Raw genomic sequence first — 13624 nt, forward strand, 5'->3', positions numbered from 1 at the left:
ATAACTTACTGTCTTTTTGATATTTGTACACACAGATTTGCTTGGCGGTCCGATTCAATTTCAAATTATTGGTTTTGATTTAGGGTTTAGAGTTAATTGAGATTGAATTGAAGGATTGAGATGGTTTTGATTAAGGGTTAAAGTTAATTAGGAGTAAATTAAAAGGTTGGTCTCTATTTTAGTCTTAATTTCAATTTCTATTTCGGTGATTTGATTTAATTTTGATCAAAATCAATAATTCAACTTTCTTTAAATGAAAAAAAATTAAAAAAATGAATGAAAAAATGATTTTACTTTGGCTTAGAGTCGATTTTAATTAATTTAAATTTGATTAGTTTCGAATTTGAGTTAAATATTCCAATTCCAAATTAAATCACGGTGACATTTAATGTATACACAGATGCTATAGACGGATGAAAATTTTATAAAAAAAATCCATGAATATAAAAGAATTACATTTAATTAATTAAGAAAATAATTAAAAGATTAAGAAAAAGAAAGACAAAATGCTACTGCCAATCAAAGAAAGGCCAACAACAATCTTTAAAAGCCAACAGGATGAGAGCGTCTGTAGAGAAATTGAATAGGGTGAGTCACGTAGAAGACAGAAGTAAGCATATGAAAATTAACACGGTATATGTACAAATGGAAGCAAATTTACATTTCTTTAATAATCATCCTCATGATCATCAGCATCTTCAGTATTATTTTTCGAGTCATCAACATCAACAGTAACAACCTTAGAAACACTAATCCTAGTGGAGGCTGATCTTATCTTCAATGGTAATTTTCCTTTATTGCAAGTCATAACTCCATAACCTTCTTCTCCCTCTTTCTTTAAGTCACTAGGGGGCAAAAAGCAGTCCATGGACAATCCTTTTATGTTAAAATCCACTTCTTCTATAGCCCAAACCTCTTCCATTCTTGTTCTTGAATGTCTTTCTGAGTTCTCACCAAACCTATACAATGAAACTGATGTTCTACCACCGTGTGCTATGTTGATTCCATCAATGGTTCTGTAATCTTGAATTTTAGACTCCATTGTGGTCTCCCAGTAAATGCTATCGTTTCCTGAGGCTTTGATCCTTAAAAGGTGAGAGTCTTGTAGTTGGACCAAGAGCCCTGTTCTTTGGCTAAAGTATCCCCAAACTGTATGCCTTATTATTTCCACATTGCCTGTGCTTCTTGCTCTTAGTGATGAAGGTTCAGCTTCAAGTTTTAGTACGAAACAGTCCTCGTCGTTGATCGCCTTCTCGCCGTCACAAATGGAGTTGGAAAATAAGTTGGCTGTGGATTTGGGATCAAGACCCTGTTGATATTGATATGAGATTTTTAGAAAATTTTGTGAACATATCAAGAAATCACATGTTGAAGCTCTAAGCTATTCACTTTTATGCAAGAAAGTAGATTATATCTTATATTGGGCTTCATATAATGGGCTTTTCAAATGGGCCTGTTGAAAACATGACCAAACTTCAATGGGATGGCAGACCAACTATGCTGTTGACTTCTGTGAACTTTATTTTTAATCCACCGATGTTGTTGACTTTCTTGATTAGGATCAAGAACTTGGTGAATAATGGCAAAATTTTACAATCCCATAAACTATTTAAGTACCATTATATTAAAGTTAACTGATAAACTTAGTAATTTGATAAATTAGGTACGCTAGATCCCACATTACAGCAAGACATAAGGAGCTATGGCAAATTTGGGGTAAATGTGAACAAAGAATTCGCGTCCCCCGGGTCCTTTCCTTCTTTTGAGAAAGTTCAGAAGAACACAAAAAAAGATGGGAGCCGAATAGCTTTAATTTTACACGAATCGGCCAAGAAAAGCCCATGAAAATGCACAGAACCATGAAAATCAGTGATTTTTTTTCCCAAGTACTCAAAAGAGAAAAAAGTAAAATTTTGATAAAGGGGGAGCTACCTGGAGGAAACGCCTGAGGGGCCTAGGGGGGCCTCTGGAAGCATGGGAATGGTGCCATGGGGTTTGCCTCCAAGCCACCTTACCATCACTGCCTGCACTAATCTTGCAACCTGAAACAACTAGCTCCAGGCACCAAAAGTCAGGCCTTTTTTCCCAAAGAACAAATCCTCCCGTCTCTCCATCTCCATTCATCAAGTTCTTCACTTTCACCACCTTATTGTTCAGGCTCCCTTCTCCTGCAAAGAATTCTAACGCTCCCATTTTCACTTTCCCCATTGCATACATGCTGTCTACAGAATTCATTGCCCTCTCCCCTCCCACTGCTGCTATATATTGTTGCACTATGTATTTTGCCATTGATGCCCCCTGCAAATCCCAACAAAACAAAAAATCATTCCAGAACCTCTCGGTCTTGAAAAAGCCAAACATTTTGAGGGTTATAATTAAAATCATTCCAACATTTAGTGGGTAATTAAATACTTACAATAGGTTGATCTTTGATGTTACAGTTGATGAACTGGTGATCAAAGCAGATAGGAAGAGGAATCAAAGGAGCACCAACAATACCAAGCAAGAGTTGGATCTCTGTATTTCTCCTTCCAAATATGTCTGCCAGAGACCTATCAGTATGTGGTCTCATCCAAGCTTTCAAGTTCCGCCGTGAACTATTCCCATTCTTGTTTGAACCAAACATCTCTTCTGGGATTGGAACCTCGAGGACTGTCTCCAACCCATCTTCTCGATCAAAATTTGGACAAAGTTTCATCATCAAAAAGAGAGAATGATTGCAGAGAGAATTATGGATGATGAGTTCTTTGCTTCTAGTTACGGAAGCTTTCGAGTAGAAAAGAACGAGAGAGAGAGAGAGAGAGAGAGAGAGAGAGAGAGAGAGAGACTTGGATTGAAAGGGAGGGAGAGGTGAGTGTATTTGTAATATAGTGTGTTTAGTGAACTTATGACCAACCGACCATTGGCCACTACTAACTTGGTGCACTTTCTCTTCATGTCGTGTTTGCACGCTTTCCCTCTAATTTTCTTTTATCATAAACTTTGCTATGTTTCTTTAACAATATATTCTTTTCTTATTCTACCCATTAATTATTATCAAATCAACTTTTTCTAGTTAATTAAGGACCTTATGGATGGTTTAAGGGGGTAAGAAAACTTGGACTTGTGATGGGTATTGGTTACCAATTGGTACCTTATTTTTAATTATAACCACCAAACTATGTTTCAATTTTTCTCAAGAAATTTGTGTTAATCTCAGCATAAATGTTGATTTTCATTGAGTAACTGTCTATTTTTTCAGTAAAAAAATATAATTTTAAATACTATTAAAAAATAATTAAAAAAATTATTTTATTATTTTAATATTACTATATTTGAAACTTATCAAAATTATTTCTTAATAACTGCAGTAACAACAATACTAAATAAACCCATAGCCAATAATTATAGTTGAACAAATATCAACTTAATTTTTAATTACCTTTACTTTTTATTTATTGGGATGGGCCTGGTAGGTTTTAAATCATTTTCATATTTGAAGTACAAATTTGTCAAGGATTTAGAGATATGCATTTGACATTTGGATCAAATTTTGAATACATAGAAGAAATGTGAATTGGATAGTCTTTGCATAACTATTATGACCTTTAACAGCAGAATCTATCCAACACTGTGATTCAAGGCTACTACTAAAGCAGTTGTACTTGGCGGCTAGCTCTAGGACCCAGAAAAAATAGACCTCTTACCCAACTCAAACTTGATAGGTTTGAACCCTGGAATAATAGATTTTCTTATTAGGTTAGATTAAAATTTAAACTCCGAAGTTTATAATTTTTGCAATAACAATTTATCAATACATTTATTAAAATTTTTTTATAGAAAGATACAATTTAATATCTATACTTTCGTATTTTTTAAATTTGAGGATTGAAAGTTTTGCAAGAAATCAATTATTAAACTATTTCACGTTTAGCAAATTAAGTGAAAAGTAACTAACATCGTTAAGTAAGCTTACATAATATAGATGTATCAAGCTAATATTAGTGTCACGTTTAATGTGTCATGCTGACATCAGCATCACATTATTGGGATATGATGATATTTGCACATCATGTCAGATACTATATTGATATCAACATGCTATGTTAGACATAATGCTGATGTTAGCATGCCACATCAGTATAGTTAATGGCGTTAGCCGCTAAATTCCCAAAGTGCTAACTGTGTGATAGTTCAATTCACAATTTGTCACAAAACTTTCATTAATTTTTGAATTAAAAAAGCAAAAAAAATATAGTTATTAAATTATACATTTTCAATCTTTTATTATTTATTTAACTTTAATTTTAGTATTTATATTTTCATTTTTTTTAATTCAAATATTAAAAAAAAAATTATGATAAATCGATGATTGAACTATCACATACATTAGTAAATCAAGTTAAAAATGACTAATACTGTTAAGTTAGCTTACATATTACTAATTTGTCACATTAACATTAGTGCCACGTTTAATGTGGCATACTACGTCAATATCATATTTATTAGGACATAATGACGTTTACATGTTACGTCAGATATTATATTGATATCAATATGTCATATCAAACATGATATTGATGTCAGCATATCACATCAATTTAGTTAATCACGTTAATAACTAAATTTCTAAAATGTTAATTACGCGATAATTCAATTCTCAATTTGTTACAAATTTTTTTTATTTTTAATTAAAAAAGCATGTAAAAATACAAGATTCTAAATTGTAGTTTTTAACTTTTTTTATTATTTATTTAACTTTAATTTGACCTTAAATCTGATATTTTTTTTTCATGATTTTAGAAATAAGTTTAAAATCTTCAAACTAAAATTGATTGATAATAAACCTATAAAGATTCTAATAAAAGCAATACTTAATTAAACAATAGACTTTACATGAATTATTAGTGGGGTAATTGGATTCAACTGATTATTCATTGTATCCAACCTTTACACACCTAAGCATAAGATATTAAAGTATCTTTTTAATTGTAAAAGAACAAAGCTTCCCATAACTTTGAAAGTGATGTCCTCAAGACAATGAACACTTTCCAGCAGTATTTCTAACCCCCAAATTAAGATTGGTATTAAATTGGATAATAATATTATTAAATTTAATTAACATTAATTCAAATTATCGACCTACATTTCAATTTTGTGTAGCATTTTCTGTGTAATATTAGCAATTACAAAAAAAAATAATAATGGTGTAATACTTAAATTCACCCTTTACTTATCGAGAATGTTCGATTAATTTAACTTATTTTTAATTTTTTTATAAAAATTAATTAAAAAATTTTAATTTAAACTCAATTTAATTTAAAATTTAAGAAAATCAAAAAAGTAAGTTTCTTGTTTTTAGGTTAAATCAATAAATAAAAAATTAAGTTAAAAAATAATAAATTGAATCTTTTTAATTTGTGGTCTAAATTAAAAAATTAAAAAATTCAGCTCGAAAAATTTAAATTAATTTTTAAGCTAAACTAAATTTAAATTAAAATTTTTAAATTAATTTAAATAAAAAAAAATTAAAAACAAATTAAATTGAACATTCCAATATAAGCTGAGATTGCACCATTAGCCAGTTTATCTATCTTCTTTTTGGGTAGTGTAATATATTCTTAAGATTTGCAAGATAATATTATAATTAAAAATTAATGAGTTTTATTTTTAATAATATTATAATAAATTTTTAAAACTATAAAATCTTCAATGTAAATTTCAATTAAAATTAAATGAGAAAAAAAAATTCAAAATGATTAGAGATATGGTGTTTTGAGATCAAATCTCATCTAAACATTTTAGGCTTCATGCTATGTTGCTCCCAATTTATTACTTATGATTAAGAAGCACATGATGAAAATGAATGATTGAGATTGTTTTGCAAGGAAGGGGCATTATCACTTGCAATGTAGCCATCACCATCAAACATAAATCCTTGATTGCCATTTTTCTAAATATTAATATTTTTTTATATCCATTTTACAGTAAATAAAAAAATTAATTCTTTTAAAATTCATGATTATTTCTTTTAATAATATTTTTTTAATTCAAATATAAATTTTCATCTTAAAAGTATAGTGAGTCTTATCACTACACTTAATCCTTATTAATTTTAATTACTTTATTAGTATTATAATATAATAATTTATACACTTTCTATATGATGTATTAAAATAAAGTTTAATTAAATAATTATTTTTATGTTATTTTAATATTATTGAACTGAAATTTATTACTAATATTAGTTGTCTTAATTAGTCAATATAAAATAATTAGTAAATTGGTGCTAATAATTAAAAATTCTTATAATTTATACAAATATAAAATTTTATTTACTATTATTTACTTTTAAATTCTAATTATTAATAATTTACATACAATTATAATAAATTAATAAAATATAAATGAGAGTAAATATGATATTAATGTATAATAACATATTTTGTTTATTTATAAATTATCGTTTGACATGAAAAATCATATAAATTAAAAATACTTTGTAAGTTGACATATGAGAAATATATCCAATTATTAAATATTATGTGATACTAATAAAATTAATGTCAGAATAAATTATTAAGTCCCATCACAATAATTATAACAACACATTAAAAATATTGACATAATAATATAAAGGAAAATAATTAATAAATATTAATTAGTAGAATATTCTCTTTTTAGAAGATGTCACGTAGCTATATATAATAAATTTGGTGCTTAGATTGGTAGTGTGTCGTTTTATATGAGGTTCATTTAGAGTTTGGTTTACCAGAATGGGTCCACTAAAATGTCAACTCATGAAATCCAATTATTAGTTTAGTTAATAAGTGGATTAGATTAAACTAATAATTGGATTCGCTAATCTCCTTATCAATTAGAGTTATTTTATTTTTAATTTAAATTTATATAAATAATTAAATTATTTTATTTATTAAAATAATTAATTAATTTAATATTTTAATTATTCTTTTAATTTTTTTATTTTTTTCGATGTGATATATATAATCCCAACAGAATTTTAAGGCTACAATTATTTATAAGTTAAAAAAAAAAAATTGTGAATCTCTTGATTAATGGTCTATTTTTAACAAGAAAGATTTATAATGCAATGGACGAAAAATTAATTTATTATATTATATCATTATAATAATAAAAAAAGGATATTTTATAAAAATTCAACTGAAATTAAGTAAAATTTATAAGTTCATAACTGTTGTTTGAAAATCTAACAATTTAATCCATAATTTTTTATTCTGTTATCTAATTAATTATTTTGTCAAAAATCAATAATTTATGTTATTAAATTGAAGGGAAAATATAAATTTATCTGGATATTCAAAATTATTTTTTTTATTAAAATAATTTTATAAACTTTGTCCCCTATTTGGAATCTAAAGTTTTATAATAATTTAATTTAATTAATTTCCTTTTTAGCCAATTCTCATGTTCAAAAAGAATTCGATTCTTTTTAATTTAAAAATGATAATCAAATATAATTATGTGAAAGTTCAATTAATTTTTTTTCATGCAAATAATTTATTCTAAATGAAGTAGATGTATATTTCAATTTCATGTTACTAAATAGGTCAAAATTATTATTATTATTATTAGAAGTTAAAATTGATATATATATAATTTAAGATTTTTTTTTAGTCATTAAGCCAAACCAAAAATAGAATTGATAGCCATCATTTTCAAATGAAAGATTAGTTGAGAAATCCTTCAAATGTCAAAGTTAGTTAATTATAGCCTTAAAGGCATTGCTGCCTTACAGCTATTTTCTTAGGAAAGAAGAAGCTCAGTGCTTGTAATTGTTGAAGATCAAATTATGCCTTAATTTACTTCAACCAAATGATAACATAGCCAGTGGCTAGTGCATTGTCCACTTGATACCTCTCCAATCATTCCTAGGAGTGACTACCAAAAGAACTTAGGCCCATGCTCATTTCATTGAGCAAGTCTTTTTGTACACTTAAGAGTTTCCTGCAGGGCTCAGCTTCTTCAAGTTAAAAAAAATTTTGCAATAATAAGATTGGTATGCATCAGAAACTTTCTTGCATCATTATCAGGAAAGCTCTTTATGTAGGTTCCATGGATATCACATCCATACACTTAGTTGAAATTAATGGATAGTATATAAGAACTACTAGCAACTAAACCAGAGATAGGAGGTGGCAAATTTTAACCCAACCCAAACCTTCTGCTGAATTCAGTGAGGCGTTGAGAAAATGAGAAGCATTGCATACAAAACTATTTGAGATCGGCTACGTGGATTTCTTCTCTTCCATTTGAGACTAATTCTGTAACCAAATTCAAAAATTATAAATCTTTTCCCTCCACGTCATTTTAAGCCTCCTGCTTTTCCCCCTTACTCAACCACTAATTCATCAGATCTTTATATCGGAGCATTTGACCTTTTATGTTAGACATGACCAAACCATTTTAATTGATATTTTCTCATTTTTATCTCCAACATATACTATATATTATTTCTAATTCTATCCATTATCGTAATACAAAATAAGCATTGCATACAAGAGCCAAAAAGCAAAAGTTCCAACAGTACATGATATTCTTCTTGATTGTGTAAATCCAATAACCATTAACATAGGACAGATTATAGAAAAGTCATGTTCAATCTCTAATACTAATATAAACATCACATAGATTGGAGAATCAATGACATTTTAAGGACACATTAAGCTCCAATTGGTATAGAGCTGGTACCTGCATAAGCTAGGAGCTAAGGTTCCTGTCATCTTTTCAATCATCAATCCAAGAAGGATTACAATGCTTATCATAGAATTATGAGGGTACATTGAAGTGAAAGAGCCAAGAGATGACAAAGGCAAACACCATACATGCTAGCAAGAAATTCAGGAATCGATGGCCCTGCCAGAAGTTCCGGGTTTCAGTCGTGTGCACTGACGGAGCTGCAGCTGCTACTGCAATTTCGTTCACTTCATTCCACTGCTCTACCAACTCAACCTCATTTGGACTGGCTACATTTCGTGCAATTGATCCACAGATCTCACAGGTTCTGCAATTAAACAGAAAATCATCTCAGTGAGACAGTGACTTGAACTAAATGATAACAACATCCCTATATATTTTTAATTTTGAATCACTATGCACAAATCAATCAGAAACCAAATCAAACATGATCAGAAGGAATATATTTCCCTCGCAAAACACAAGCTCAAGACGAGAAATAGCTACGTACATCCTCCTAACTTGTTCTCAATGAAATCAGGGGGAAAAAAAACTACAGAATGCGGAACATTTGGTGCCAAAATAAGCATTCAACAAGGTTAAACATCAAACAAAATTCACCAAGAAACATACAAAGCAAAGACAATAACTATCTTTGATTGTCAACATGCAGGGCTGAGGCATTCAAAAACAGAACTGGACAGATAAAGCCATATATTCATGGAGAGTAATTTTCCATTTAAACAGGAAAAGAATGAAACAATGAATCACAAATAGAATACACGACCTTGTCAATTTTAGTTCATTCTAATCTTTGAAGGAAATTTAAAGTCATCACTCAGTTGTGGTCCTATGCAAGCAAGCTCCTAGCAGTGATATCAGGATATGGTTCAATTCTTGAGCATTCTTGCCAGAATTGACTGTTTGGACAATAATAATAATAATAAATAAAAACAAAACTGTCAAATACATTGGTGCCTCAATTACAGCTAATTACTCAGATTGATTTGCTCATCATGCAGCCCGTTCATATTGTGCATGTTGATTTACTATAATCAATATTGATGCATTTACTTTACCAGGGCATACATATATATGAGAAAATTGAGTTTCCAAATGTGAATATTTACCTATAATACAAACTCAGAACAGTGGACAAATAACTTTTAGGGTCAAAGAGTTACAGTTGGTTAAAGTTGAAAGGGTATTGTAGGAGCACTGTAGAAAACCAGGATAATGAAAACAAAGAAGATGGCGGAAATGAAATCAAATGAATTCATACATAGTTAATGAGTATATTCGTGCACAAAATACAGATCTTCCACAACCTACAAAAATGCAGTGACAAATCATGCAAAAACTTGTCTTCTGTTTCAAAAAATGAAAGGAGAATAGTTAAAAGAAATTAAAATTATGCTATAGAGTAGAGGCCAACTTTTCCAAGGCAACTAGCCAGTGGACTGAATAGGATTAATTGAACACCTGTTATTCTATATGAAATCAAATTTAATGCATGCTCATTGAAATTCAACTACAAAGTGTGCATTTAGGAGCACGACAGATGCAGTTCATCCTTAATCCTCAAATTGGATTTGCTGGGAAGAGCAATGCATTGCCTGCTGTACAACACACAAAAATGCACAGGGTGAAATATAGTTTTACCCCTTATTGTTTTAGAAGCAGTCATGTTATTGTAATATTGAAAATTCTTATCAACATAAGTAGATTGATTCCACAATAGAATTGTGAGGGAAACACCTGTAGAACCAACCATATGTTCTGCTTTTGTAAGACAGAAGTCCAAAACAGAAGTGACAGAACAGAAAAGCACTGCTTGACCTGGAAGGTTTTGAAATAAAAGAATATCCTGGACGTTAAACCCTGAAAACCCATTATACATTCCTGTAGTAACATACCAAATGTGGTGGAATAAGATATACAACAATGCCAGATTACAAATTACAGCAGAAGTGAAATATTTCCAGCTTGAACAAAATGAAAACATCAACAAAGAATAGCCAAGCGTGACATGCATATCAGATATTATGCATGCAGCCTTTCAAGAAGTTTCTCAACACATAAATATATTTTCATATTTAATGCAAATCATCCAATTCACTATAAGTTACTAAGAGCCATTATTAGAAAGTAGGAAAAAAGGCAATGGTTGTTGTACGTTTGTCATAGCATATTAAGACTAAAATAGAAAAGTGTAAAGAATTTTCATATTAGAAATGGTCCCATTGACAAAGGCCACCCAACCAAACTTTTCTTCTTTTCCATAAGCCACAGATGTTGCAGGACAATGATATCTAATGCATCATCACTTTAGACAACATGACAAATTGCAAGGGGTACCTGAATATCTTAAATGCACTCATTTTGAAAGTACCGAGTTCAAGATACATAGATCCAATTCTTACAAAATAAATAAATAAATATGCCCTGTTACATTTATGTCAGGAATATCTGCAGATGCCAAGTACGTTAACCTAGAAATATATATCATATTGCTAAGAGTCAAATCACAACTTGAGTCATAGAGAAAAAGTGAAATAGTAAGGAAGAATTTATTTCCACAATTTAATTATAGCAAAGCAAATGACTGAAGGAACATCTGCAATTGCATAATTGAAAATATATATGGGAAATTCTGGTGGTTTCATCTTTTGGTTTTATTATTTCTCATATTTCCTTGATTTAGTGCAGAAGCTGCTTTTGCTTTCTTTTTCTATTTAGTATGTAAAAGTGGAGTTTATTCTAAATTTATTTCCATTTACTGGAGAGAGAGAGAGAGAGAGAGAGAGAGAGAGAGAGAGAGAGAGAGGGAAAGCAAGTTTCCAATGAGCAGATTTCCATTCATGTCCTTCTTGGTTCTTGCAATCTGCATGATCCTTGTTTCCAATTTTTTCACCAAATATGGCTCCACAATTTTATGCTAAAAAATATCTCTTCTGTAACAAAAAAATGTCTATATATTTCTGCACCAACAAAGTCCAGAAACAACTTCAGACAACAAAGAAACATGGAGTTCATAACATCACCATTTTCTTACACAACTAATAAACTCTAGCGCACTGCTTCCTGCTGGGAGTGTGGAATAGCCTACCTGCTTTCCATTTTATAAACCAGACCACAAGAAAATGTTTCTTATGCCAAATTTTTTTACTGGTTCAATTATTTAACCTGATATGACATCTTTTTATTCATCACATTCCCAATCTACCTATGAAATTTTAGCACAAATTGATAGTGTGTGCCTATACCTTTTTGCCACATCAGATAATATAAAAAGTCAGCAAAAAATTAAGCAGAGACTAATTTTGCACAAAAATCCAATGAATTGAGCTGACTTTTGCACATTTTCAACTCCAAATTAGAAAACATAAACTCAGTTGTAATCGTTCAAAAAAATCTAATTTTATATGATATAAAGAAGCCAAAGATTGCATCTCCATAACGCAAGTAAAAAGATCAACTCAACTCAACCCAACTAAGCCGTTATCCCAAATTAATACACATACTAAAAAGCATTAAATGTACCAAATGCTTAGAATCCCCAAAAGAAACGTGTAAAAGCTTCAATTTATTTCTCTTTTAGCTACTTACTTGTTTCCCTTAATCTTGAACCAGGCTTCTGCACACTGGTTGTGAGCTGCAGCCAAATCATCCTTGCACGAACAACCCAACTCAATAGGCAAACCAGAATCCTGATTACTAGCATCCAAGCTCAGATGACAAATCCTGCAATCTCTTTCAACCTTTGCCAAATGTACCTTAATATCGGGCACCCCACAGTCCAGATCCACCCCAGACACAGAGGATCTGCTTTCCTTTACAATTTCACTGCTAGAGCCAGACTCACTTGAAGAGCTTTTTTGCTCTTCATGATCTGACTGGTGATGGTGACTACTTTTCTCTACATCAGCATCATCAACATCAACAACAACATCAACAACATGGGGTTTCTGTAAAGGTTCCATTTTCAAGACCCAGATGGTGAATCTTCATGTAATGGCTTTGCGAAGCAAATATCATAAATACCAACCAGAACAGCTCTATGTAAACTCTCACAACCTCCGTTAAAGTATCTACTATACTCTGTTTCTTTCTCTTCCCCTCCGTCAGTTTTGAACAGAACTTGAAGTGGAGAGAGAAAGATCAACAGAGAACTTAAGGTGAAAATACTGTATTATGCAGAGAGTAGAGGAAATCGTAATGAAACTTGTTTCCTTTTCTTGTTTCTGCTCATGAGTGTAAAGCAGTGATGCCCTTCATTATTAATTACCTATATGACAACTGGGCTAGTGCAAGAAAAGATAAGATGGGCAGCTAAAATGATTGGGAGAAAGAGAAAATCGCTAAAGAGCAGAGGATTTGGGAGATGATTTGAAGTTTAAGTGACCAATTAAAACTGTTATTTTTCCTCAGACAGCATAAGATGATGTATGTGCAAAAAAGCAGATTTTTATTTGTCTTCTGCTGTGCTGTTTTCTTTTTTTACTTGCATCATGGACCTCAACAGCCTATGATTTTGATGGGGTGAGTATCCTTTCATGCCCTAAGAGGCCAAGAGGACAACACTGTCCTCCCCTTTTCTGATAAAAATCTTGTTGGAGGAGGGTAAAATGGTCTTTTCAGTGTAATCACGTGTTTGATAAGGGTTGCTTCCTTGCTTTATGAAAAGCAGAGTTATGGCAGATCAGCAGCAGCTTCATGATTGTGCATGATTTTTCTGAAGTCTACTTTGGGTTTTACCTTATGCTATTGGGGGCACTGTCCTAAGTTAACCTTTTGGTCAAAGTTGTAATCCGAAGACAGACACGGGACCAGTCTTTTTAATTTTTTTTTTCTTTAATTTAATGCAATATTTTTATTCGTAGTAGGAGTGCAATCCTGGTTTGAAGTTACATAAAAATCAAAATTAATA

At 30.6% G+C, this 13624-nt stretch overlaps 2 protein-coding genes across 2 annotated transcripts; both read right to left on the bottom strand.

Annotated features, from left to right (window-relative positions):
- Positions 1-444: 444 nt before the first annotated feature.
- On the bottom strand, positions 445-2898 carry LOC110661283 (uncharacterized). The gene is made up of 3 exons (XM_021819875.2): positions 2417-2898; positions 1933-2298; positions 445-1309 (listed from the first exon to the last, which is right to left on the bottom strand). The coding sequence occupies exons 1-3, from the start codon at positions 2699-2701 to the stop codon at positions 668-670; spliced, it is 1293 nt and encodes a 430-aa protein (XP_021675567.2). The 5' UTR covers positions 2702-2898; the 3' UTR covers positions 445-667.
- Positions 2899-8524: 5626 nt separating this feature from the next.
- Positions 8525-13207, bottom strand: LOC110661284 (uncharacterized). The gene is made up of 2 exons (XM_021819876.2): positions 12304-13207; positions 8525-9022 (listed from the first exon to the last, which is right to left on the bottom strand). Exons 1-2 carry the CDS (start codon positions 12675-12677, stop codon positions 8788-8790), a joined length of 609 nt encoding a protein of 202 aa, XP_021675568.1. The 5' UTR covers positions 12678-13207; the 3' UTR covers positions 8525-8787.
- Between the last annotated feature and the right edge of the window lie 417 nt (positions 13208-13624).

This window comes from Hevea brasiliensis, chromosome 14 (genome assembly GCF_030052815.1).
Source record: "Hevea brasiliensis isolate MT/VB/25A 57/8 chromosome 14, ASM3005281v1, whole genome shotgun sequence".
NCBI classification, from domain to species: domain Eukaryota; kingdom Viridiplantae; phylum Streptophyta; class Magnoliopsida; order Malpighiales; family Euphorbiaceae; genus Hevea; species Hevea brasiliensis.